The sequence below is a fragment of the Melopsittacus undulatus genome, chromosome 4 (genome assembly GCF_012275295.1).
Source record: "Melopsittacus undulatus isolate bMelUnd1 chromosome 4, bMelUnd1.mat.Z, whole genome shotgun sequence".
In the NCBI taxonomy this organism is placed as follows: domain Eukaryota; kingdom Metazoa; phylum Chordata; class Aves; order Psittaciformes; family Psittaculidae; genus Melopsittacus; species Melopsittacus undulatus.
The window spans coordinates 22,688,378-22,715,273 of NC_047530.1; the positions used below are offsets into that span (position 1 = coordinate 22,688,378).

Consider the following 26,896-nt stretch of genomic DNA (forward strand, 5'->3'; position numbering starts at 1 on the left):
TTTCTCTTCGCTGGGGATGTTGGCTGTTGAATAGACCTATATGTGTACATATGCAACTGTATTGCTACAATGTTATGCCATCTATATATATGTGTGTGTGTTTATAAATGTAAAATAACATGAAATAGTGTATATAGTTGCTGTGAAATTGTAGAATCCAGAAGGCTGAGATTGCTCTTACCTCCTCTGAATGGTGCTGCTAAAACATGAAGACCAATGTCCATTCTCCAGGGCTGTACTTCCCTGTTGACTAAACCAGGCTTGCTGGGAGGTGAGGAAAATTTTGGCTACAAAGCCAGGCGTGATTTCCTTGCCAAGAAAGAGCTCAGGTGCAGCTGGGGTGCATGGGTGGAAAGTGATAAATCCTTCATAGAAACTATTAATAATCAACTCCCTTAAACCGATAAGATTGTAATTGAAACAACTGGCAGCACACAGGGATGCTTTAGTAATTTAGAAAATGCTGAAAATCCAGCTGGCTTTCCCCCAGTGCTCGTGGTTATATTGGGATGAGGGTTTGACATCATTTTCCTAGAAGAGAGAGAGAGAGAGTACATAAAAGGGCAGGCAGCCTATAAAAATGTCCTCACCCAGCATGGGCAGGAACCAGGTTCCTCTTCTTTAAAGGCTGCTGAAGCTTGTAGCTGCATGAAGAAAATATAAATCTGGGAGAAATTACTTCTCTGGCAAACAGCTGCTAAGATCACCTTGCATGGTTTCCTAACATTTCTAACTCTTGTTGTCTGATAGTGTTCTCAGTTGGACAGGTGTCTGAACCTGCTTGGATGATGAGGAAGACAAAGTATTTCTGGGGAGCCTTTGCAGGAAGAGGCAGCAAGTGGGAGAAAGTGGCCGGGGAAAATGCAAGAATGCTGCCTAGGGCCACGCATGAGGAGAAGAAGCAGCAGGAAGCAAAGAGGAGACAGAAGCTGAAAACCATGGCAGGAAAATTGCTGAAGGTGGTGGCCAGTGGCAAAGATGAAGCAGAAGAGAAGGCTGGTGGTGTGGAGATGGCAGGGAATTTGCTGAAGATGGCAACCAGTAGGAAGGGAGCGGAGGGTGGGGTGCCTGCAGGTAACCTTGGTGTTATCTCCGGATCCAGTCCTGGACCTTCTCTGCCTCTCCCAGCACTGCAAGCTCTTGTTTTTGTTAGTTTCTGGAGTAGATGCTTTACACTTTCCTCCTCCCCATCCTTCACCTGAGTTCTTGTCCTTCATGAACTGTGGGCTTGCTCTGTATTTCACTTGCCCTTTGCCTCACAAGTACTTCTCTTTGCTGTTCTTATTTTTATCCCTGCAAAGACTCCTGATACGTCTTATGAGAAAAACAGTGTACTTGTGACTGACACACTGCTGACTGTGACTGTGCTGTTCTTCCATAGGCAGGGAGGGGGAGGTAGGTTGTACATGAATTAATTGTTCCCAGTCAACATTTCCTGTGTGTTGCCTATATTGAGGTGGGACAAGTGCAGCTTGTTAGACTCCTCTGGAGCAGCTTGCCCATTGCTTTGCTGAAGATCCTTGCATCAGCCCTTCTCTACTTTGTGTCACATTTGTCCCTCCAGTCCTGTTTAAGTCTTACTACATAGGTGAGGTGTTTCATAGATGAAAGTGAAGGTACAGGCGATAGCTTTTTGGCAAGAAAGGTTTGACCAGATGATCCTTGAGGTTCCTTCCAACCTGGTATTCTGTGATTCTGATAGTGGAAGCTCATATATTTCTCATTCTTCACTCTATACCCAAAGCTGTATCCTGAATGCATTTCAGAGTCCCACTGCTTCTGGCCTTGTTTAACTTTCCCTGGGGTCTCATCAGGTTTGATTTTTCATCTGAGCTCTGCTCCAGATACCTTTGGACAAATCTTCTTAACCCTTTATTGCTCATTTTTGTCATCTATAAAATGCATAGGTTGGAATTTCAGCTGCTGTGAAATTACATGTAACTGTTAGAGGTGGACTGGCTGTGGTGGGTAAGATACTTTAGAAACAAGCACTGGTGGAAAACTTCTTGCAGCTACTGAACTTCAAGGATTTCATATCTGTCTTGGTGGGGTGTCTAGTGACCAGGACAGTGGCTCAGTCGCCACAGCTTCTTGCAGACATGGAAGTCATGGGGGGGTTATGTGAATTCCCATTGCTGACACAGTGCAGATAGGTAGCCCACCTTCCGATTTTCACCTTTGGGCAATATAGCACATTGGCCATTTGGCCTGGCTGAAAAGTCCTGGCAAGAAGAGAGCTGTGCAGTCCCAGTCTAAGGCAGGAACTCGCTGGCAGGAATGACACCCTACCAGACTGTGAACAGGCAGGAGGGACCTCACTAGACAGCCTGCAACACTTTGGTCCTGCCAGGGTTTCTGCAGAGAAGGCAGAGGATTCCTTCTCGGCTTGACTTTCACCTGTTGGCTCTTGCAGATGTCCCTTCTCTAATGCTTTTCTTCTGGATAAAAGACACATTCATGGTCATTAATGAACCTGCATTGCCCACATGAGGAGGTCTGCTGGGATGATGGCAGAAAGCTACAGATGGCTAGTCTGCAGGCTTAGTTAGCCTGGAGGAGAAGGGAGGGAAGAAAGCAAGAAGAAAGAAACTGCTTGCCCTGAGGAAACTGAGAGGTGCTAGTGCTAGACTTTATGGGAGGTGATCTTGAGTAGGTCCTGAGGAATTTTGGGATACTTATAAATTACATGGTTCAGTACTCAGATGTTAAAGTGATGGGTCCTATAGAGGAGTGAAGAAACATTAAGTTGTCCTGTTACTCTCTGTGTTGCAGAAGAAGCCATCTGTGGGTTCATTGAGCAAGGAAAATTTCTTGAAGCTTGTGATCATATTTATAATCTGGAGCGTTCTGGAAACGATGAGATGGGAAAGTCTGAATCACTTTATAAGCTACTGGCTGAACGAATGTGGACTGTGGTGGGCGAAGCGCTCGGTGGAAATGGTAGGATGTTCCTGGAGCCATTGCAGTCAGTGGGGGAAGCACTGAAGTGGGAGAAGCAGAAGGAAGCAGAGTGGCTTGGCAGCAGCCAAGAAACTGGGCCTGTTTCCACCTGGAGTCCAAACTTCTGGAGGAAAGAACTGGAGGAACAGCTAATACAGTACATGACAGCCCAGATTCCCCTGCTGAGTTTCCCTGCTAACGCAAATGAGACTGCATTAAACCAGCATCTGAGTCAACTGGAAACATCGTTTCTCCCCAGCTTGGAGCATGGAAGTGGTGTCTTTGAGGAAGCAGGACTGCTCAGCACCTACACCTACTGCTGTCATGCCTCTTTGTCTTCTCACCTTGCCATGCTTACTGACAGTAGCCATTTCAGCTTCAGCCAATGCCTTTTAGTTTATGAATGGGGCCTTAAAATATACAAAAGGTATGTTTGAAGGACTTCCTTTTCTGTACATTTTTTCTATGTCTCTATTCAGTTCTGAGCATGATCCCTGCTTCCTGGTAAGGCAGGGATGTTCAGGACTCTTGTTGAGTTTAGACTTGCCCACTGCCGGCTTTATCTGTGCTCTCAGAATCAGATCCTTTTTACATTGTAGTACTGCCTTTTTCTAAGTCATTGGTGTTGAGCTCAAGGGCTTACCAGAGGCAGGCAGTTATTTCTCTGCTGGACTCCTGTTGGACATGCAGGGTGTCCTGCTTTCTTCACCAGTTTCTGTTCTTGTATAAAGACTTTTTTAGCAAGGTCCATGATACTCCAGTTACCCTAGAATAGTTTTCTCTTGCCTTTATGTCATCCTGGTGCTCTGCAGGCTTTTCTTGTTGGATCCATGGTTCTCTTGCTGCTTTATCTGGCTTGTAGTTTGACAAGTTGTTTTTGTATTTTCTGCATTAGTGTTTAGATCACAAGAAAAACATATAGCGGGTTATTAAATTCCTGCCCAAGATTGACAAAAGGGATGTGGCTTTCCCCATGATATGAAGAGCAGCACATCTGGGACCTTTTGTCTCAATGTGAATTAAAAGCCTGAGGGTGTCATCAAAGCCTGAAGCTTTCTTGTGATGTCTTTTTGTGTGATAGCGGTAGATGAAGTGTTTGATTCTCTGCGTCCATGGTTACTTTGCTATTTTACAGCTCCAATCTACTTATACCCTAATAATTTTCAGCCCTTTTGACTGCTTCCGTGCAAGATTCCATCCTTTGTTCCTGGTACTGCTTGCACTTGTAAATGCTTGATTAGCAGTTCATCAGGTGAGGTCTTCCCCTCACCAGCTCCAGAAGGAGGGAGGCAAGATGGTGAGTACATGCTGATGCATGCTGTCCTCAGAGTCATAGAATCATAGAATAGTTAGGGTTGGAAAGGACCTTAAGATCATCAAGTTCCAACCCCCCTGCCATGGGCAGGGACACCTCACACTAAATGGGTCAGATGTCACCCATGTCACCCAAGGCTCTGTGCAACCTGTCCTTGAACACCTCCATGGGAGACATGTGGCTAGGATACACCCATTCTACTTCTGCTTTTAAAATGATAAAATTTTAGGTGATGGATTGATGAAATATTGAAAACTTGCATGAAATTGGAGGTGAATAATTATGTAATCTAAATATATAAAAGAAAGCTCAAAGACAGGAACAAACATGTTATGCAAATACTGAATTCCTTCAATAAAAACAAAGGAAGAGCACCCCATGACTGTAGTAAGGTCAGGATGTAGTGAAGAAAGTGGAACTGAAAACAGCAGAAATGCTAAACTTAACTATTTGGGTTTTCCTCTTTGAGTACAGTTACAATCCTAATGAAAGCTCATGGGTAGTTGCAGTTGTCCTGGTATATAGCTGCTTCTTGTTTCATTCAGAGAGAATACGTGACACTTGTAAAATGGTGCATCCATGCAAGTGTGGTGGGGCTACTCTGCCCAAGCCCATGAAGGAATTCGGCAGCAGCAATGAGGGAAGGGGAGAGGGAAACAATGAGCAAAAAGTGTAATTTGGGCAGCAAATATAGGAAGAAAGAAAAGAAAGAGCATGGAAGCACAGTTGACAAAAGGTTATGATAATAAATACCATGCTGCAGCTGCCCCAGCACTGAAAACACCACTGGGTGCTTGCAGGGCACCTCATTTGCTTGGCATGAGGCCATGGAGCCAAGCAGGGAGTGCCAGGTGGGTGACGGGCTGTGGAGCAGTGGGAAACTGCCCCAATGTTCTTGTTTCTGTACACAGTGACAAAGAGACATGTCTGAGACCTAGGCAGATGCCTCAGCACAGCCTTTCCTTTGGTGTACAGTGTCTCCTGTGGATTGTTTTGAAGACTGAGGAAAAGTTACTTGCAGTCGCCAAGGTAAGAACTTTATTCACATGGTTTTAAAACTCCCGTTGTTAAATTAACTGCTCTCTTGCTAGATGAGCCAGCTCGGCTCAGGTGTGCTTGAGTCCAAGCTCTCCATCTTGGCCGAGTTTTATTACGGAGTCCAGAATGAAGCTCCATGATTTTCTTCTGCCAAAAAGATGCTGCCCTGCCCTTGCTGCTTAGCAAAGAGGTGCTGGGACATTTGCAGATCTCCCTCCATCTCTCTGATGCATCTTTTTACTGCTGCAATCTACTCTGCTCAGAAGCCAGTGTATCTGGAAGAAAGGGGGCTATGGGTGAAATTCACTTCCTTGTTGAGGGCCATTTCAAGATGCTATTCATCTTCTCTCCAGCTGCTAATGAGCCCACTGTGTGCAACCGCTGGGGGTTTTTATAGCCCTTTTGCTTCAGCTGTGCAGGATATTGAGGATGCAGGCTTTGTCTGCATGTGGACCCCTCACAGCCCTCCCCATCCTGCTGGACTGACACTGCTGAGGCTACAGGAATTATTTCCAGAGCTCAGCACAAGCAATCCCGCAGCTGTTGCACACCCGGCACAGCCCTCAAGTAAGGTCAGAGCAGGGCTTCCTGCCTTGTGATCTCACTGCTGACCTCAGCTCCAGGGCTGCAGCATCTCTCTCTTTTCTCAGCAAAGCTCCCCCTTTGAAGAATGTTGCTGAGGCACATGGAATACAAATGAAGTAGGAAAGATGTGTTGTAGCAACGGGGAGCTCCAGGGGAAACAATGCTATTTGGAAAACTCAGTGTGGCCTCTTCGATTCAGCTAAAGCCAAAATGCAGCAGCAGGACTTACCATCCTCATGTCACTTGCTTTCCCTTTCCACCAGCCCCTGGGGAGCAGAGGAGGGGAAATTCCATGGAAAACTGCTGAATCACCCAAGGGAAAGTACTCTAAATTGCAGAGATTTTCCTCAAGACCTATTCCCTGAAGGAGAGCATGAAGGTAGTCACAACATGGAAATAAAGGTCCCAGCTAGTGACAGGATGCTTAAAGCCTGCTGATTTCAGGGTTTAACACTGAGGATCCATATGGGCTGTTTCTAATCATTACCCTGGGGAAGACTGGTCTGTTTTTGGAACCTATTTCATTGAAGGAAATGACTACTCAGGATAGTGCTAAGGTTACCTTAGAGCAAGTCACTGCATCATTGACAAGCCCTCAAATATGCTGACTAACAGTGATGAAGAGCTTGACTTTTTTTTTGTTCACTCTGATGTAAAAGCTGGAGAAAGCTTTTGTTTAACCATGTGTGGAGCAGGCTCTCCTAGATCTGGCCATGATTGTATTATGCTGCCCTGAGTTGGCTGCGTTTTTTTGTGCCACCTTGAATGTAGAGCATTGTAGGCTCTACACAGTGCCACGTTGCACATAGAAAACAGAGCTGGAACTACTGGAGTGCGTGGCACAGCAGAGTCTTGGCTTGCTTCAAACCTGGCCAGCTTAGGACCAGCTCCATGTTCAAGCTAATGAGATTAAGTAGAGATGAGCTGACTCCATATGGAAAAATTATGGATGTCTCTTTATTCAGCTGATAAAACCTGGTTTATCCCTCTATTTCTTCTTCTAGGATACTCCAGCCCTTCATTGTTCCAAATACCCAGGAAGCTGCTATTGAGCAAATATCCAGTCAGTTATCTCTGAGTGACTGTAGTATATAATCATGACTGTAAATCACCCAGTGTGGGTTTTGTCACTTCAGTGGATGACTAAGTTTTTCTAAAAGAAAAAAGACTGACCAAAACAAGCTATGGTTTGCTTTGCTTGTGAATACCTGGCTTGTCACTGGGAGTGCCATCCTGATAACTGTGCAAACTGAAAGCACCCTAAACAGAAATTAGTGATGAGAACTCTGACCACATCTGAAGGTGCTGAGAGCTTAGATGCCACGTGGGGCTCAAAACCACTTCCAAACACCACTGTGGGGAACTCAGCCAGCGTTGCATGGAGACAGTGTTCCCTCAATCTGCACATGTCTAGGGCAAGGGGGCTTTGTGCCTTCTGAGGCTGCAAGGTCAGGGGGCTAGAAATGATGGTGCCATGGACTGGGTGTTGATCTGTCATTGCCTTGCTCTAGTGGAGAATTTTACATGAGTGTAAGGCAAACCCTCCAGCATGATGGCAGGGTTCATTCTGGTACTGAGAGGTAGAAAAGGAACTTTCTGTCTCCTGCTTCTGCAGCCTCAGCTCAAAGCTGTCTCTTTGTCCAGAAATGGAGATGGCAGGGCCAGACGTGCACACATGGACAAAAGCTCAATGCAGGTTTACAGTGGCCTGCAAAGGATCACTTGGGTTTTTGTCTTTTTCCTTCCCTTTATATTTTCAAGTAGACGAAAGGAGGACTGAGAAGTTCATGTGCTTTGGAGTTTGGGCTGAGGCCCTGCTCCTGTACAAATGAATAAGGCTGTGTGGTTGTTCTGCCCACCTGCTGCTGCTGTGTTGGCGATGCACTCCCACCCGTGTTGAGCATCTTAGCCAATTTTGACCTCATTCAATAACGATGTAGGGGTCTCAAGGATTTTAAGTTCCTGCATGTGTTAGAACAGCAGCTGACAGATGAGAGACACTATCTATAACTCAGCCCTCTGCATTTTCCAAGAGGAAGTGGTTGGTGGGGCAGTCAGCACAAGTGAGCTGGCCATCCATGGATCTAAAGCTTTGCAACATGGGGTGCCATGTCTTGGTCAGACAGGGAAGGACAAGAAGGAAACTGGGCCTGTTTATTACAGCAGAAATTCTGATCCTCTCCACGTTGCAGCTTTGGTGCCTGAGGTGCTTGTATTAATTCAGACGCAACATCTGATATGTCCAAGTACCATGGCTCAGCAAGTTATTGCCTTGCAGTTACTAACTAAATGCGTGCTTTGTTCCACTGGGGAGCGAGATCTTCATGTTGGCTTAAGCTGACACATTTTACTGTGCAACTGTGGCAGGCTAGAAGTGTTTGTGCAGCTTGGCTGGGATGTGTTACCTCAGCACCTTGTGTTCACACAATTGTTCACCGTCAGGTGATGGCACTCGGGAAGAAAGGAATTCTTCTTGGGTTGTTTACAACTGCTTATGTGTTTTTGATGAACACTTCACTGAGTATGCAGAGCAGTTTTTTTAGTATACTTTTGATGAAATTCTTAAGTGACAGCCACAAATTTCCTAATTCATCAGCCAGAAAAGATCAAAGACAGAAAGGGAAGATCAGACTTTACATTCTTTCTATTTCCATGGAGGAAGATGGAGAAATGAAAGAATAAATAAGAGAGACAGACTTGAGTTTAAAGCTTCTAGAAAGGTCAGATCATGTTTTAAGCAATAAGCCCTTTCTCCGCAGTGTTAGTTTTGGTTTTACAGCCCATTCAAACTAACATAAACCAGCCAAGTCTTGGGAAATTTCTCAGCATGCAACCTCATGGGGCTCATCTCACCATGACAGTAGCTCTAAACACTAACTCAACTCCTCTTGGCACTCACAAGTCCCTAGCTCAAGTGAGGGAATGCTTTTAATTAAAGCTGGCTGGTTTATGTGGGTGCTGGTTAGAACTATGAAGGGTGGAAAATCTCAGCTACAGTAGCTGGCAGCACAGAGTTATGTCTAAGTGTTGTTTTGCTGTGTGGGTGCCTTCATCTGAGCTAAGCTAACTAGGGAAGACTGTAGATAACCCGAGCTGACACTGGGATGAAAGGAAGCTGCAAATCATTAAACTCAAACAAACAATGTAGAACAAAACAGAACAATGTTATTAGGTCAGCTGGAAAATAGCCAGGCTTTGGGTTAAATGAAACAGCCAGAAAAATAGAGGCAGAAACTCATCTAGTCCAAATGCATAATGAGAGGCTGGGAAACCTGACTCATAACAAATGCCATTGTATCTCAACTTTTTTTTTTCTCTGTTCTTTTAATATTTAGAAGGAAGTAGGGAAAGCCCTGAAAGAAGCCTTTGATATTGGGAAACCCCCTTGTGCAGATGCTGCAGTGATTCAGGTAAACCGGTGGGGACTGAAAAGCTCTCATACTTTGGGGCAGTCACAGTTTTGCACACAAGTATGTAGGTATTTGGCAAGACCCAGTTTTGCATGTCTTGAGCTAAGCTTAATGTGTTAAAAGTTTCAAGTTAGCTGCCATCCTTACACTGCATCTGTTTGCTCCCAGACTTGTTTTTGTCTTGTGCATCTGTAAAGAGAACTAAACTAAACTAGGTAAAAAAGGATGAGCAGAGATTAAAGGAGTGGAACACCTCCCTTATGAGGAGAGGCTGAGGGAGCTGGGTCTCTTTAGCTTGGAGAAGATGAGACTGAGGGGTGACCTCATCAGTGTTTACAAATATGTCAAGGGTGGGTGTCAGGATGATGGAGCTAGGCTTTTTTCAGTGATATCCAGTGGTAGGACAAGGAGCAATGGGTGTAAACTGGAGCATAGGAGGTTCCATGTTAACATCAGGAAGAACTTCTTTACTGTAAGAGTGACAGAGCACTGGAACAGGTTGCCCAGGGAGGTTGTGGAGTCTCCTACGTTGGAGATATTCAAGGTCCGCCTGGACAAGTTCCTGTGTGATGTACTCTAGGTTACCCTGCTCTTGCAGGGGGGTTGGACTAGATGATCTTTCGAGGTCCCTTCCAACCCTCAGGATTCTGTGATTCTGTGATTAGCTGATTCAAGCTGAAGCTGCATTTTTATATATTCACCTGGATTTTCATGTAACCTGTTTGGGAAGTCATGGTGTATGTTCTGCAGAGCACCTCTATAAAACCAGTGAAAGCTGTGGAGCCATGGCAGGTCCCCATATGTGGCAGTGCAAATGTGACTGTTGCCCTGATGGGTTAGCCAGTGCAAGGAACTACTGCAGAGCACAGTGAAGACGAGTGCACAAAGGGCATTGCAGAAACATGCTCTGCTGGTATTTGAGCAGTGCATACCACAGCCAGAGGGCTTTTGGATAAAGACTCTCAAAAGGCTTAAAATAAATCCTGGAGTTTACATGCTCAAGTGATGCTAGAGACCAGGGACAGGCTGTAGCTGCCATATTGTATCCTTCTTTGCTGCCACCACCATAGTGGCAGTCCTATTTCAGGTCACAAGAGAGGGAAGTAGCCCCATGGTCTTTTGGGATGGCAGACAACCTCAGGCCACCCCACTGGAGGCTGGTGGTAGGCATTGCAGATCAATAGCAGCTGGTCTTCCTGGAAAGGATACAGCTTCATCTGGCAAAAAGAAGCTTTTCTGACCCAACTCAGACCCAGGTACCATGCACAGAGCTCACAGAGAGGACTGCTCCCTCCTCACCTTGCCTCATCACCTTGGAGTGTTGGAGCAGTGATGTACTCAGTGGTACCTGTTCTAGGGTAGCCTCTAGCTTTTTATTTCCCACTTTTAGCTGACAGAGCAAAAGTTTCTAATGGAAATCAGGCAAAAGCCTGGTTGAATCTGGTAGTCCTCATATCTGCAACATTTGCAAAGTTTGCTCTATTGTGTATGTAACTGACAGGCTAGGATGCTCTGGGCAGGTGTTGGAAAAGCCTGGATAAATAGGCAAGCCTTATGAAATTACCCCTTCCTCGTCAATTTTCTCAGGGTGACACTTACAGATCAGATAGAAAGTGAACAAGTAGTCATGGAAACTCATCAGCTGTGGTTTCCTGACACTTTGGGCTGGCATATTTTATCCTGTCCGTTTGGGTGAACTTTTACATCTGTTGTGAGCAGTGGAAAAACCCATTCCTGATGTGAGTCACCCTTTGTCTGTGGCTGGTGCTTCCCAGAGCACTGGGAGAGCGCAGGGTATGAATCCATCTGTCTCCTTTTATCTATCTGGCGCTCCTCCCCTTGCAAGCTTTTGTTTCCATGGAGCAACTAATGGACAGCATTATGTTACCCCCTGCTCCAGGCTGCCCAGCATGGAGTGGATTTTGGATGTCTGGCACAGTCCACCTCCAACAGGCACCTGGGCTACCCAGCTGGGGTCAGTGGTGAGACAGACAATATAGGGTTTAACATGCATTGCTGTGTCAGGCATGAGAGGTGATGGCTGGGGAGATGATGCCTGTCTTCTTCAGTCACCCCTGGTGGAGACCTTGGTGGAGGAGCAGGGCAGTGAGAGCTGCCTAACCTTCTTTATAGCATCTGAACCCAAGTTTGTCTGTGAGGGTGTCACAATGAAGTACAAGTGCTCCTGCAGATAGCAGGTCTTCAACTGAGCTGAGCTGCCAGGCTGGACATGGCTAGCAGAGAACATCTATAGGGACAGGCTCTTCCCCAAGAGCAGGACTTGACTCCAGCCTGTTGACTACAATGAAAGTGATGGTAGCGAAGGTAGATGATCAGGCATTAAAATCAGGCTCCTAAAAATTACTTTTATTTCCACAAGGGCTCTCCAAACCAAAACTGAAGTTGTTGCCCGGAAGGCAGAGGGATATGCAGCAGCAGGAGGGATAGGATGTATTCCTGCTCACTGCATAGGGAACAAATGGCTTAGGCCTGCTCTCCTCTCATGCCTTGAAACCTACAGATACTAACAGAGAAGACGGAGGCTGCCTGGCATGTCAGTGAGAGCCTGAGTGAGAAGGTGGAAGCTGTATGCCTGCAGGAGTGCCTGAGGTTCCTGGAGAGGTAGGAAGGATGCTGTTTCCTCCTTGGCAACTTCCTCAGTGCTCAAAAGAAAGAAATCCTGATAAAGCAGCTGATGATGCACTGTTCACATGGATCTGCCATTGCCCTTCTTTAGTTTGAGGGCTGTTTCCCATCCAGCTGTTACTGGAGAGGCAGCACTTCACTGGTCTTCATGTGCTCAGCATTTACTGTTGGAGTAAAGCTGAGGGTACAGAGTGCACCTGGACTTGTCTTGACAAGTTAAAGCCTTGGGGGATATTATGAAGAGGCTCAGACCTAAAAACAACCAGAAAGAGGGGCAGCTATATGGCCACTGTCCAGGATTGGTCCTGCTGTAGATCCCATTTTGGGGAGTGAAACTGTGCATGCTGAAAAGATAAATAGTCATGGAATGTTTCTTCCATTTGCTGCTGAGCTGATGCTGTCAGATGTGTAATGAAGCACACCAGTTAGAGATGTGTCTTCCTGTTTTAATTTAGCTATGAAAATGAAGTAAGAAACTTCCTCCAGCTCGATGGCTGCCCAGAGATCTGCAGTGGCTTATGGATCCTGGAGAACTGCTGCATTCTCAGGTTAGAAACGAGGCCCTAGTGGCATGGGAAGTGAAATTAATTTTCTGCTGTCTGATTTCCTTCCAACTCTGCTATGGGGTCAGCCTTGCCTCCTTGGAGCTGGTCATGCACACCAGCCCTTAAGCTGGTCATGTACACCAGCCCTTAAGGATGGAGGGAAGCAGCTGCAGTCATCAGGTCCCCTCAGTGCTGTCCCAGGAGAGGGAGACTCAGGTAGGGACTGTACCTGTGTCCAGGGCCATGACTGCTGCCTTGGCATCATGCTGCTGCCTCTTGCCTGCTGCCAGGCCCTGCAAATGCAGGGGCTGTATCCTGTGATCCACCATCTCTCTCTTCCTGTTGCCCATGACACTGAGGCAGGCAGCAGTGCTGTGTTGCATGTGGGAACATTATTCTGGCAACCCTGCCATGTGTTGTGTGGTTCCTTTCCCTGGCCTCATTCTCCTTCATTAAGAAAGCCTTGCACTGAGATGCATGTGCTGGTGCACTTCAGGGTAAGCCCAAGCTTAAGTGCTCTGAAACCTAGCTGAACATGACAGGCTTTCCCTGGGGTTGCTAGGAAGGGGGGAAGCAATAAAGAGCAGAGGATGGGGGAGGCTGTTTGCACCTATGAGCTAATTTCAGGAGTGCTTGCAGCAATGAAGAAAACAAGGTTGCTTCTCTTCCTCCTGTGTAAAATTACCCAGGGATCTCTGGAGTCAGCAAAATGCCCAAATCCAGCATGTGCACAGTGCTTACTCAACATCAGAGCCTTGTGTTGAGTTTTGTTTGTTGAATTTGCATGTTGCTGGTCCTGAATCATAGACTGAATACTTATGAGGCTCTTTTATGTAATTCTTTACAGTGATACTGAGAATGAAGCTACACACTGAGTTTTTCCAGAAAGTAAAATGTCCTGTTTCAAGCTGATGACTATTTTAACCAGGATTTCCTGACTTGAGGGTTGTTCTGATGGAAGATAATTGCTTGTCTTGTATTTGCAGGGTGTCAAAGGCACACAGGATGTTCATCCAGCCCCGTTTGTCAGGGCCCCTTCATGCCTACCCCCTTCTGATATACTGACTTTTTATCTAAACTCACTAGTTATGGGTACAAGTGGCATCTGTGTGCATTGAGCTTTTGTGTCCTTGTGGTAGTATCTTAATGAGAGCCATCCAAAAGATGGGTGCACATATGCAAGCCGCTGAGCTAGTCCTGGAACTGAGCATGTGTCCATTCAATTTAATGATGTTTTGGTTACAGTAGGAAGAGTTTTGATCTGAGAGAGCAGCCTGATTTAATTGATTTCATCTGATCAATACTTTCCATATCCTGTTTTTGACAGGGCTGTCTGGTGTAAGCTAACATACATTTACAGTGCCAGTACTGGTCAGAATGTTAAGGTAAATGGATTTCTAGACAGGATGGAAGATGAGATTACTGAGCATTTTCTCCAGGCGGTGGCTTCTAAAGTCAAGGTATGGGAAACCCACATTAACACTGAATATTTTCAGACTGTAAGGCAGACATGCACTTCTCATGTCCTCATTTGGAAGGAGTGAAAACATAGTTTGATCTTCAGGCCCATTACCCTCCTCTGCCTTGTCTGAAGCTGTATATTGACAGCTTCATCTTTTCCACTTTTGGAATCCCAGTTCCACTGTTCATAGTATTTGCTGTTGTGCTACAAATGGGCACCTCATGGTGTTCCTGAGCACCCAGATCCCAAGGGTTGAACTTCACCTGATACCTACTCATCCCCAGCAGCTGGGCATCTTCCCAGGGCAGTGATAACTCACAGAGCCCAAGGCTGTGGTGGGTAGTCACGATGCAGATAGAGAAGGCTGATCAGAAATCTACCTGTCCCCTGGGATAAGTTCCCCTCCCTTCATACTTTCTAATTTTAGACTATTGGCCCAGACACCCATATTCATATCTGGTGCTCCATGTCTAAATTACACACAATTGCAGGCTCCTAATAGCATATGGTTGTGTATGCTTCCTTGGGAAGCTCCCCTGAGCATCTTCAGTCTCATTGCACAGGCTCCCTCAAGCATGCTGAAGGCAGAAAAAGAAAACGACAAAAGAAACTCTGGCCACACTGTGCAGCTTTAGTCTTCAGAGCTCATTGCCAGCCTGTCCCATTGGCCCACATGTCAAGGTGGGAGTTGGAGGTGGTTCTGACAGGGAGTGTGGGCAACCCTGGGGAGAAACAGGAGACCTAGGTCTCAGGCTTTCAGTCCTTCTCTGGCTGTGTCAATGTTGGCTTTGAATTTATGCCCTGCCTACCTTCTAAATGATCTCTGTGCTTTCCCACTGAATAAGAGGCAACAGCCACACTGGAAGCAGGGTGTCAGAGCAGAAGGGTGCAGAATGGCTGTCTCTTCCTGCACTCCCCATCCAGAGGGGCACATTTTACATAATTCCCAGATTACACCTATTGTCACCCATTTTTTACAGTTTTCAGTCTTCCAGGTTTGGGCTTAAGAACTTAACACATCCTTCCTGAGTTTGAATTGTTTCTTTCTTTAATGTTTTCTTTTCTTTGAGATGAAGGCACAGGATGCTGCAGCTCATGAGGGAATCTGTTTCCGAGAGCAGAAAAAGCAAAAGCACAATAGTCCATGTCTGCTGTCTTTGTGGTGTCTCTACATGTTCACCCTTTGACTCTGCCCCTTTTCCTCAGGGAACACTAAAGGAGCACTTCAAAAAGTGTGACAGCAGTTTTCACCACATCCTTGAATCCTTAAAGCAAAGTTTTTTGGTATTTGGGAAGAAAAAAACAGACACATATGAGGTAAGAAATAAGTAAGAAGGTAAGAACAAGATATTACTCAAGAAATTACCAAAACTAGTCCTTGAACCTCTGGATGACACAGTATTTGAGCATTAATCCAAACTACAGTTTTGTCTGTTTTTAAAAGAGCTTTCAAAGTGGTGTCAGTCCAGTTCCTCTATCCAACAGAGCTGGATATCATCTTTATTGTGACAACTAGGATCTTTCTGTAATCTCAGCAGAGAAACCAAGTGAAGAGATGTGGAAAATGAATGTGTCTCCCAGATAGAGAAGGGGAGCATTGGGCCATCTCTGCTTCTGCCATTGCCCCAGTAATATTGGAAATCTTCTCAGCTTCTAATGTGGTTTAACGTTAGTTGTAAGGAGTATTTATGCCTTTGATGGAGAGTGGACACACAGAGAAGGGAAAGGGCCAGATCCCCAAAAGACATAGCCTCTCAGGCAGAGGGTTGGGAAAGAACAAGCTCACAGAGTACCTGAGTTTTTTCACCTTTAAGGTAGGCTAAACAATTTTTCTAGAGTCTCACAACACCCTTGAGTCTGCCTTCTTGGTAATGAGATTGGTACCTGGGGTACTCTCTTTTCCACGCAGGTTGGATTCTCTGCTGCTACCTGTGCTGCACATGTCCCCTAAGCACTGGACTCTTGGGTCTGCAGGCTCTTTGTCAGTGCTGATTTTAATTAATATTTTCATATGTGGAAAAAGATAATGGAACAGAAAAAAAATATTCTTTTGCTGCTCGTATCCTGACATTATGTCAGATTATGACAGATAACTGGACCTTGTGTCACATTAATGCTGGGGTAAGCAGCAGCTTGGTAGTAGAGCACTGTGTCAGAGCTGTCCATCTCTTGCTTTGTCTGTTTTGGACAGGGCTGGGGATTTCCTGTACCTTTGGACTGCAGCCTAACACTGCTCTGATTTCAGTCGCTAATGAAATGTGGTTTATGTGCAGCAGCCCATCTCCCCTTAGAAAGCTCACTCTCCCTTTTGGGCACTGCACGATCTTGGCAATGGGGTTTCTCAGCAGGTAGTAGGTGGCTCAGAGATGCCCAGGTGACTTCTCTGTGCCCAGCCACAACTGTGTGCCGAAGGGCATGGCCCTAGGCCGTGTCTGGTGGGGGTGATCCAGGGAGGCTGGATCTGGCTTAGTCTGTAGACCAAGCTGTCCCCAGGTGATGTGTTTGTTAGCTAAGGCAAGTGTTGCTGCTGCTCTGGAGTGTCAGTGACCTTTGGAGCAGCTTACTGGTCCCATTGCTTTTGATTGGATGGCTCCACACTTACCACCAATGTTTATGTCATTCACATACAGCTCGGAGGTACTCCATGTATTAGACCAGGCATTTTAAAGGAATACTTAGGCAAAGAAATGGGAAAGCCAGGAGCATGGACTGAATATCAATTGTCTACACTGGTCAGAGCCCTATAGGTATGATTTGGTGCTTGCTCAGTATAGGGAAGTTAATCTGTGTATCTTTGCTCCGGAGCAGGCCCTCGTCAAGTCCGTCAATGCCATTGTTATTGCAGAGTATGTGCAGGCTCTCCTGACCACTTCCAGGAAACTGTCTTCTGTGCAGAGGAGGAGGATTGTCAGCAAGATGGAAGAAGACCATAGGATGCTGCAAGGCATCTTTAAAGAATGCTTAGTAAGTCTTTGATATGGTTACAGTTTTGCTCTTTGTCATCAAGAACAGTACCAGCAGAGGAAAAGGCTCTCTGAAAGCAACAGAAAAGCTTAAGGGGTCTTAACACAGTGGCATCCAGCTTCACAGAAATGACAGTCAGATGTGCTGATGGCCTTTCTGATCTGCCAGAAGCTCTTAGTTTATAGTTTTGAAATGTGTGACTAGAGGAGACAAGTTTTGCACTCCTGCCACTGACATAAGAATGAGGTGAGTTCCTCTGAGCTGGTGTGACAGCTCCAAAGCTGTCAGCTCCCCCAGGCAAGCCTTGGCACATGGCATGGGGGTGTAGATGAGGAAAAGCTGTGTTTCCCTCAGTACTTACCTTTGAGCCTCTGGACTGATAAACCAGATCAGATGCCCCACATCTTTACCTTCTCCGTGTGTTGCCCTGTATGACTGCTCCTCCCTGGATATATTTGCGTTGTTGCCCTTCCGGCCTTCTCCACCACCACCACCCCCCCCCCCCACCCCCACCCCCGGAGGCCCTTCCCAGCCCCTCAGAGCTGAGCTGATTGATGCATGAGCCATTTTCCTGTGCTGCAGCATTTCCTCATGGGTGGAAACATGATGATGCTGTTGTGGTCAGTGATGGCTGCAAAGGGAGGCATGAGTCTTCCTGCAGGGGAAAACTCACCATTAGGAGGTAAAGATGTATTGCAGAAGGGACAGATGGGGTGTAAAAGCAGAGCCACACCTTCAAAGAAAACTTGTGGGAAAATGTTAGGTCTAAATTGTAGAAAAAACTTTGGAAGCTTAAAAAACTCTCTTTGCTTAATTCATAATCTGGTGTAATTGGCAGTGCTGCGCACAGAATTTGTGGATGCCCCCAGGCTGTCACATGGGTCTGTTGATTACCCAAGGGCAAGGACTGCAACGCCAGCAGTATTCCCCCCTGCAGCTACTCAATCAAGCCGGAGAATCACTGCAGTGCAATGTGCCCTAGCACAGCCCTTTTGTAAATGCAGGCTGAGAGTGCCCACATAGGGCCTCATAAGAGGCTGGACTGAGCACCACACTAATGGTTGCAAAGTCAGTCTGGTAACAGGACTCAAATGTGAGAGAGCAGATAAAAGACCACAGCTTTACTGTTTTTTATACTTTCAAAAATCCTGAGTCATTTTCACAACTTGTGAATTTAAGTGCTAGGGACTGGAAACCTGTTTTTGCCCATTTGAGTCCCCCTGAAAGTTATTTGTCAGCAATTCTTATTTTGTCCAAAGAATCAGATTGAAACGATCGTCTGTAGGCTCTTTTAAAAAGCTGTCAGACTCATTACAATTTATGCATTAGTTTCATGGTGGAAAGCTGGAAGCTGCCAGTGCTTTTAGCTGAAGACCCACCTCTCCTGGAGTGATCAATCACAGATGAGTCAATGCTTTGAGCAGCTGAGCCACTGGGAATAGCAGGAGGATTCTCTAATCTTAACTCTGAAGTTTACCAGTAATGCTGCACTCAGCATCAGCTTTGGATGTAATGTGCAAGGAAAGCTGGTTTTATAGTGTAAAGGCGATACAGAAAATCTAATTATCTACTAAACCCCTAGATTCAGCTTGGGTGGAAAAAGTCTTCATCTAGTTAGCACTACTTCCCATGTGTCCCCAGCCTGTTTACTTTCTTACTTAAAGTGGGAGCACTGATTTGCAGGGGACAGTCTGACCCTCATTCAAATGAGGTACATAGCTATGCATGCAAAATATGTACTCTGCTATGGACAGAATTTGTTGTGCAGTTGCTGCACAGGCTGCACCTGCTCCCTGCCCTGCTCTGCCCTCTCTCCAGGCTCTTCCTTCCCCTCCATCCTCAAAACACATTAGGTAATACCTCCCTTCTCTCAGATGAGCAGTATGTGTCAGAGGCACTTAAGTACCGCTGACAAGACACCTCTTTGTTGTCCTTTTAGATTGCAAGCTGTTTACCTCTGACCTTGCCTGTCTATATAGTGTTTAATGAACTCTGACAATTTCAAATTAATTAGCATTTTGTAATAGTGAGCTTGCCAAGTATGAAGCTGTGCAGTATCGGTGCCTTAGGAGCTAAATGCAGCTTGTGCAGTGTGCAGAGCTAGACATGCTGTGCGTCTGCAGTGCAGAGGAAGAGAGAGAACACTGTCTTTGGATATTGTTATTAATATTTTCAATTTATATTCAATGCAGAGGTGAGCCCCACAGAGAACATGGCCTGCTGTTTCTAATGCCCCATAGAGATCAGGGGATTCTGGGCTTCTGCTGCCCCAGTTTGGCAGCCTGTTCTCCAGGTTTGCTTTGTGACAGAGTCTCTGTTGACGTGATGGCATCAATAATTCAGGGAAGCGATTTAATTGCATTACTGCACCAATGAAAAATGTGAGCAAGACCTGAAGCTCTCTCTTGGCAGTTCATCTGCATTCTGCTTTATCTGGCTTTGCTAAAAATGCTGTATGTTTCTTGGTGAGGCTTTCTTCTCTCTGCTCCAGTTTAAAGAGAGCTGACTGCATGCATCTACCAGCCATGTCATATCCTTTACAGAGTCCAGCTCTGCTTCCCGTTTTTTCTGGTCTGTTGATAGAGGATCTGGTCCCCTCACCCTCTCCCCAAGGTCGATTTTCTGTCCCTGGGCTTACTCCAGGGCAGCAGAAATGCCAGCGTGTCTGGCCAACAGAGCTCATTTTCACATAGGTACAGGGCTGTGCTTACCTCTTCTGGAAGCAAAACACTTTCCAAAGGACAAAATGGCCTTGAGAGGACAGGCAACATAGGGAATAATATGGAACATTTGCCTGCTTTGCCAAAGGAAATGCAGGAGGGGATCCTGCACTGCTGAAGGTAGTCATCCAGCCCTGGAAGAAGTCTGTGGCTACACCCCAGTTTCTTTTCTCCTGTTCTAGAGGGAAATCAGGGTTCTATACATGCATAGACAGTCCTGCAAAGCTCCTAACCCATGCAGTGAGATGCTCAGTCTGATGTGAGTCCAGGTTTTAACACATGTTCAACTTTCCTTGCCCTGAACACACCTTTGCTTCTCTCCCCAGGGTACTGCAGCTGGTCACCTCAAGGATCCTATACAAGCAATTTTAGAGCTTATTCAAGCTTCTGATTCTGAGGGGATGAAAATAGCCCTTTTGCCCATTCTCAGAGAATTTCCTGATCTAAGGTAAGGTGTTTTAATGGTTTGACTTTTGCAGTTCCTTGCATGATTACTTGCCACCAGAAGATCTACAGCAATATTAGTCCTGTGATACGTTTAGCAGTGTGCTCAGCCATGCACAATGTTTACCTTTGAATGTACTCAGTGCTGTCCGTTTGCAGATGCTGATTAACATGGTTTGTAACTGTTGCCAGACATTAACCAGTGGAGTTGAGATGTCCTTCTGTAAAGGTGAAGGCTTGATCAAATGGTTGTCAACAAAGCAGGAGTGCTGTGGAAAAATACTACCCAAATGGACAATTTACACGCACATGTGTGCCACATATATGTTTCAAGAACATCCTTAACTCAGGCATTTTGTAACTTCCAAGTATTTGGCATTTGGCTGTAGTACTTCACCAATACTTCTCTAGGTATAACTATTTCCACAAAATTCTAGGTGTATTCAGCAAGAATATATACTTCCATTCCCACAGAAAACTATTAACAGAAAGGAAACCAAATTTTTATTAGAGAAGGTGAGATCTTAGTTACTCCATTTGTTCCAAAGTCTGTGGTTTCTTACATCTATTTTTTGTTCTGATGTCTTGTGCTGGTGACTGTGTTTTTCCAACTTAACATGATTACAGTGTAGGGCTCTCTGTCACAGGATGCTGTGAAGGTCAGAAGTGTGCTTCAAATGGGAAGCAGACAATTTGCGGTAGATAATTATTTCAGTGCCTATTCAACATGACAGGCATGGTATAACCCCCAGTGAAGGAATTCCCTAAATTGCAAACTGCCAGAAGCAAAACCCCAAGAAAGGCAGAGATCATGGTATGCTTCATGTGGTTTCTGTCCTTTTCCTAAGTGTTGTTTACTTTTGAAGATGTTATTGATTAAAAGCTGCTTATGTGATAGAGTACAGCAATTCTTATTCTCTTGTGTATATATACACACATACATATAAGTATATATTTATAACTATATTTATATATATATTAACTATATATTTATATATAGTTATATAGCAAGTGGGCATAGAAAGTACTCAGAAAATTATTTTGATCCAGATCTCAGAAGAGGTCATCCTGGTGTGAGTAGATGCACAGTTCTTGATTTCAGCAGATTCCTGTATGTTTAAAATTGCTTGGCTTGGATACAATTGCCCTGTCTGTTAATCAGATGAAAATGTGTGGCCACACTCAACAAAGCAATGCTATGTAGATCAAAAATCTTAGAGCCTTCCAGATGAACAAAAAGTAGCTCCATTTGAGGCAAGAAAAGATATAAAAATGCTTCAAGTGGTCAAATGCAAATTTCAAATGCAACCTTTTTCTAGGAGAAACCTAAACTGAAGATTCCTTCAATTTCATGGGGATGCTGTGGGCATTAGGCTTGGCACTCATGAACTCAGACATATCTCACAGAGCTTTTGTGATAAGGCCTGCTCCTTGTTAGGTGTCCAGTAGGTGTCAAAAAGCAGCTCAGCAGTTTCCAATCTTCAGTCTGGTCCAGCAAAACTGAGTGCTAGAAAGCAAGATTTTTTCCTTGACTCATTCACTGACCTGCCTGCTTATCCTTTTGAAAAGGAAGGAACATCTGAGTGCAATGCTGAACATCAAAGTTTCGCTCAACCGGAAGGACAGAGCTGCTCTCTTGGAGGCGTTTCATGATAATTGCAGGGAGTCGAAACCAGAAGTGAACTTGCTTTTTGCAGATATAGAAGTGAAACCTGGAAAATATGGACTCTGTGCCTGCCTCTGCTGTTAGCAAAGGTAGGTGTGTGAGTGTAAGTCTGCTTGTGTGTAACACGTATACCTGAGCAGGCGTAGGCATTCCTGCTTACAGGGAGGTGGAATTACTGTGTCTGTAGCATCACCTTCCGAGGTCCTCATTGCTGTATACACTGGTTCTACTTCCCTCTCTCTGCCTGTAGATTTCCATGTCATGAAGCATCATGCTGTAGGCAGTGCAGGGTGCTGAATGCTTAGATGTGTGATTCAGGTTACAGCAGGGACAGAGAAGAAGACAGGGCTCTTCCTCCCTGTCCCTTGCTCCTGTCTGTGTGCCTCCACAGCAAGGTCTCTTCCCAGCTCTTACCATGTGTGCATGGGCAGGGTCTCCCAGGCAAGCGCTGCTGCCTCCTGGCTGGACGTGCTGTGGGATTTTCTCCTCAGTGGTCCTCCTGCTTCCATGGTGCTGAGGGAGGGATGTGTGAGCCACACTGCAGCCCCTTCCATGACAGCTGCATTAATTAAGCTGGGCTTGGTCCTGTTCAGGTGACTGTGCTGTTAGCACCAGAGGTGAGCCTGCTCCCTTAATGCTGGCAGGAACAGCTGGTGGCAGAAAAGAGGAGGGATCAAAGTCAGAGGGATGACTGTCACTATAAGGTCTTTAATCCCCTGGGGTGAATTGCCAGGGCTCATTTGGATCACCTGCAATCACCTCTTGGTTTCCCAAGTGATTCCTTCTCAGTCACAAATTGGGCTTTTTTTCGGGAGGAGGGGGGTTAGGGGATAAGCTGCAGCAGATCTTGAAACTAAGCTGGGCCTCAGGATTTAAAAATACTTCTTAGTGGAGAACATGCAGCTGTTTGCTTCACTTTAAATAATCTGCAACTTCTTTTTAGTCCAAATTTGCCCAAGGTAAGAGCTAGAGAATCTTGTGTTATCTTTGCCAGGACAGAACCCTCAGCTATCAGAAATAGTCCCCCCTTGGTTAATATTTACAGATTGTCACCAGTCACCTTCTGTTGGATAAACTGACTAGACTGAGTATCTCAGGTTGAGAAGCACAGTCTCTTTCCACCTCTTCCTCTGCTCTCTGGTGTCACCACTTATTTATAGCTCCCCATGCAGACAGATGAGTGATGAGTTACGCTGATCTCTGACCTAAGGCCTCCAGGCACAAGCAGGCAGCGGGCTACCCTGGTATCAAGGAGAGAAAGCAATTAGAGAAACCATTAATAAGGATACAGCTTTCCCTTCCTAATCAAGACTGATTGGGATATAATGAACTGGCTGTCAGCCACCCCCTTTTATACCCTCCTTTAATCAGGAATTACCCATGGCATCACCTTCACTTTAGAAGAGGTATTCAGGAACGTGTTTTAAAACACTGTAAATCAGATAATCTCTTATTTGCTGAAATCCCCTGGGTAAATAGGCTCTCAATCCCAGAAAACCTGGCTGAGTCCTCAGTGTAGCGGAAGCATGTGTATGGCACAGGTTGGCAGCGTCATCCAAGCTCAGGGGTAGCAGTAGTAGTGAAAGCAGTTATGGTATGTGCTCAAAGGAAGGTCACCTTCCTCCTTCCATGCCAGCCCTGTGATTTTGCTGTTCCACTCTGGGGTGTGACCTGCAGGTACATTGGGGATCATCCACTTTCTCCCAGCCAGGGACACAGTACTTGCTCACATTTGTCCCTTCTGTATGTGGAAGTGGGAAACCTTTGGAAAAGTCTTGTCTTCAGTTATTTCATGTTAGCATGAAATGACCTCCCAGAAGAGGAGTGAGCTGGTTTGGCTGGAGTGGGCAGGAAGCAGCAGGGATGCTACCCACAGCTGTGGGCCCATTGATTATGTCAGCTGGAGTAGCCCAAGAACTGGAGATTTTCAGCAGGTGTATGTTGATACAGCTTCACGCAAGACCCTGTGCATAGAAGCAGTGTTGGCTCTTGCACATGTTCTGCTGAGCACTTAATTACCCAGCTTTTTCCTTACTTTCCCTCAGGCCTGCTGTGAGAAACATGAAGTTTCACTCCATGTGCAGTGTCTGCAGTCACAGCTCCTTGAAATCTTCAGTGACCCATGCAGCCTGATATATGGAGAAACCTGACAGCTATGGAAGACAATTCCTGCACTTCTGCAGGAAAATTAAGAGGCCCAAATCCTAATCTTCTATGCAGAGTCCAGGTGGAAAGTGAATGGAATATGACAGAAAGACATTCTTAGCTGAGTCCTGCTAGTTATTCCCAGGATGTGGCATGGTGGTGAGGGGAGGAGGACAATGGTCCCCCCTTGCCAAATTTCTGTCTGCTTCCATCCCTTGTTTCATGCACTCTCATGTGAAACCAGGGACTGCTGCAGCACAGTGTCATGGCAGATGACATGGCATCATAACCTTCACCAGCAACCCAAGACCCTCTGTTAGGGAATTCTGCCTAGCCCATGGTTCTGGTGGTGCCTGCAGGTTTGGGTACCTAGATCCACACCTCCAAAGCACTGCATCAGGAGGGTTACAGACAAAGCTGCCTCTTTTCTTGCTCCCCACACATGAAGGCTGTGACCTCCTTTGGGGGCAGCTTGCCATGGCATCGGCTGTGGGATGAAGAGCTCTTCCTATATGAGTTTTATAGCTCTGGAGCAGAGTCTTGCGTTGATTTTTATACCTTATTTACTGGAAATTTCCTTTTGGAGAGGGAGGGGAAGGCCTCACGGACAGCAGGCAGTGAAAGGAGATGTTTGTCCCAGCCTCTGGGCAAGGTTTGTGCTGTTTTCAAATGTAAATAGGCAGTTCTGCTGGGAAAACACTGACTTTTCTTCCCAGTTATCTATGGACTGGTCACAACCTCCAAGCTGGATTTGGTTCAAGGCCCTCGTTTGTTGTTGTGTTAATGTAGGCCATTACTGCTCCTCTCTGGCCCTGTAAACAAGCAACAAAGCTCTCCTACCTCAGCAGTGCCACTGCTTTTCTGGGACAGCCATTCCCCCTCAAATCTGCTTCCCTAACACGAAAAGGGGCATCAGGGTGTTCCATGTCCAGGGAGTCTCTGTAGGCTTTTGGGGCTCCATGATAGGGCAACAAGAACTATCCTGTTCCCTTCCTGACTGCCTGCCTGCCCCAAAGGCCTTGCTGCTGTGTCCTTTGCAGTTTATAGCTAGCCATTGCTGCTTCAGTGACACCTTTGCTGGACATGGGGAGCTGGTGGAGCTGCAGCCTGGCTGTGGGGTGTGGGTCGGGCTGTGGGGCTGGGTGGACCCTGCTGTCCAAGGGTGCCAACTCTGCCATGCACCCTCCTCTACCACCCATGGCATATTCAAGAGTAGGAAGGATGACAGAATCCACTGTCACAGTGGGGTCAGAGTCAACTTCTGCCAATGGGAATTTCAAGCAATGAACCCTCCAGAGAAAATAAAAGCTCCTTTGATATTTCAGTCATTTAAAATAATGCACAGCACGTGAATGGCTCCTGCCACATTCATGTTGATATCTGTGTAACAGCTCTGCCATTTGACATTCATAGTCAGATGAGGATATGTTCTGTTTACAAGCAATGGCTGGTAACCATAGGGAATGCTGGGCTTGACAATACTGACGTGCAATGAAACGGATGAGGACCAGCCTTGTGCTATCATGGCTGCTGCTGTGCCTGTCCTCCCTTGGTGGGCAGGGAATGGGCAGCACTCCTCTGTGTGTGTGTGCAGAGGAGCACTGCTTTCAGTAAGGTTTCTTAGCAGCAAGTTTCTGCACCCTGTGTGTAGCATCCAGCCACAAAGAGACTGAGTAAAGACTTGAATTTGCCCAGGAGGTTTAGCACTGGTGGCACACATGAAGTTTTCCAGAGCCAGAGGGCCCAGGGACATTGGCTGGGGTGGACATGGGGGTGATGGGGAGATGCCACCTGGTGTGGAGGCAGATGGTGTGGGAGGGATGTCCTCATCCACCTGCGGGTCTCTTGGGGAGAACAGATGGTGTGTGGGGAGGCTCCGGGTGGGTCCCTGGGAGGGGAAGTGGTGGCAGAGGGGATGCTGGGTCCTTCCCGGTGCTATCTGGGGTGATCAGGAAGGAGAGGGAGGTTGTGGGCAAGAGAGATGAGGGATTTCTCTTGTTTGGGGGGATTTAAAACCACTCCACTGTGTGCCCTGACCTTCGCAAGTTGACCCAGCCTCCTCCTTTCTAGCCTTCACCCTAAACTGAGGTTAAAGCACTTTGGTCAGATTTGTGCTGCTCTCTGTAGAGGGATGTGAAGCAGGGTCACACTCAGGATCCTTCTGCAGGATTATCTTGTGGCATGAGGATGTGAGCAGGAGCACCACTGCACTTGCCCTTAGCCTGCCATGGACCCATGCTGATCATTTCCCACTTGCCTTCATGTCCAGCGGCTCCACCATTGCAAGCAGAACAGCATTGTTCAGAGCTCAGCAACCAGAGGCTCCCTGCACAAAGACCCCCTCCCACCCTGGGTTTCACTGGGATCCCCTTGGTGTCAGGGTCATGCCACTGCCGTGCTCACCCACTACCTGGATGTGCACTGGGCAGCAAGGAGTGACACACTGCTCCTGGTGGTTTGATGCTCTGGCTTTTTTGGGAGCTGCTTTCTGTCCATCACCCCTCTGGCTGTGCACCAGGCCAACAGGTTGTGTGGTGAGCAATGGTTTGTCACTCGTGTCCCCCACACTGCTCAGGGCCAGGGTTTGGCTGGGTGCTTTGAAGGGCTGCGTGCGGCAGAGCCTCGCCTGCCACCCTGTCATCTGAGCTCCCGTCTTGGAGGGTCACCTTCAGTGCTCGGTGCTGAGGACAGAGGAAAGCAGATGCTTCTTAAATATGCTGCAAAGTCTGAGGAAAGACCTGACATTTGCTGAACTGCCACCTGTGCTTCCCAGGTTTACTTAGTGGCTCTGCCAAGCATGAGTAACAGGGAATGGAGGGCTTAATGGTGAAAAAACAGGCAATACGGAGGATCTGGGACATGCTTGAGCTCTGTTGGATAGCAAACGTGCATGAGGAGAATCAATGCCTAAAACCGTGAGACCTCAGAGAAGGCAAGGTGATTGCAAAATGTAGTAAATCGTATTTTATTCCTTTTCATCCCCACTCCCAGGGGAAGCCTGTCCACGGTGGGAAAC

At 46.4% G+C, this 26,896-nt stretch overlaps 1 protein-coding gene across 1 annotated transcript; it reads left to right on the forward strand.

The window, feature by feature from the left end:
* Nucleotides 1-788: 788 nt before the first annotated feature.
* LOC106023470 (uncharacterized) lies at nt 789-24,911 on the forward strand. The gene is made up of 12 exons (XM_013129146.3): nt 789-1,074; nt 2,773-3,367; nt 5,167-5,284; nt 9,214-9,288; nt 11,810-11,910; nt 12,390-12,482; nt 13,807-13,939; nt 15,148-15,258; nt 16,750-16,905; nt 19,952-20,073; nt 21,639-21,824; nt 23,781-24,911. The coding sequence occupies exons 1-11, from the start codon at nt 789-791 to the stop codon at nt 21,817-21,819; spliced, it is 1,971 nt and encodes a 656-aa protein (XP_012984600.2). The 3' UTR covers nt 21,820-21,824; nt 23,781-24,911.
* Nucleotides 24,912-26,896: the final 1,985 nt, after the last annotated feature.

What these genes read in the sequence shown, in the direction of transcription:
- LOC106023470 (XM_013129146.3), top strand. Translation starts at nt 789, where the DNA reads ATGAGGAAGACAAAGTATTTCTGGGGAGCCTTTGCAGGAAGAGGCAGC. An exon ending in GCATCTTTAAAGAATGCTTA is followed by an intron (nt 16,906 to 19,951) that starts GTAAGTCTTTGA and finishes TTCTCTCCCCAG; the next exon opens with GGTACTGCAGCTGGTCACCT. An exon ending in AGAGAATTTCCTGATCTAAG is followed by an intron (nt 20,074 to 21,638) that starts GTAAGGTGTTTT and finishes CCTTTTGAAAAG; the next exon opens with GAAGGAACATCTGAGTGCAA.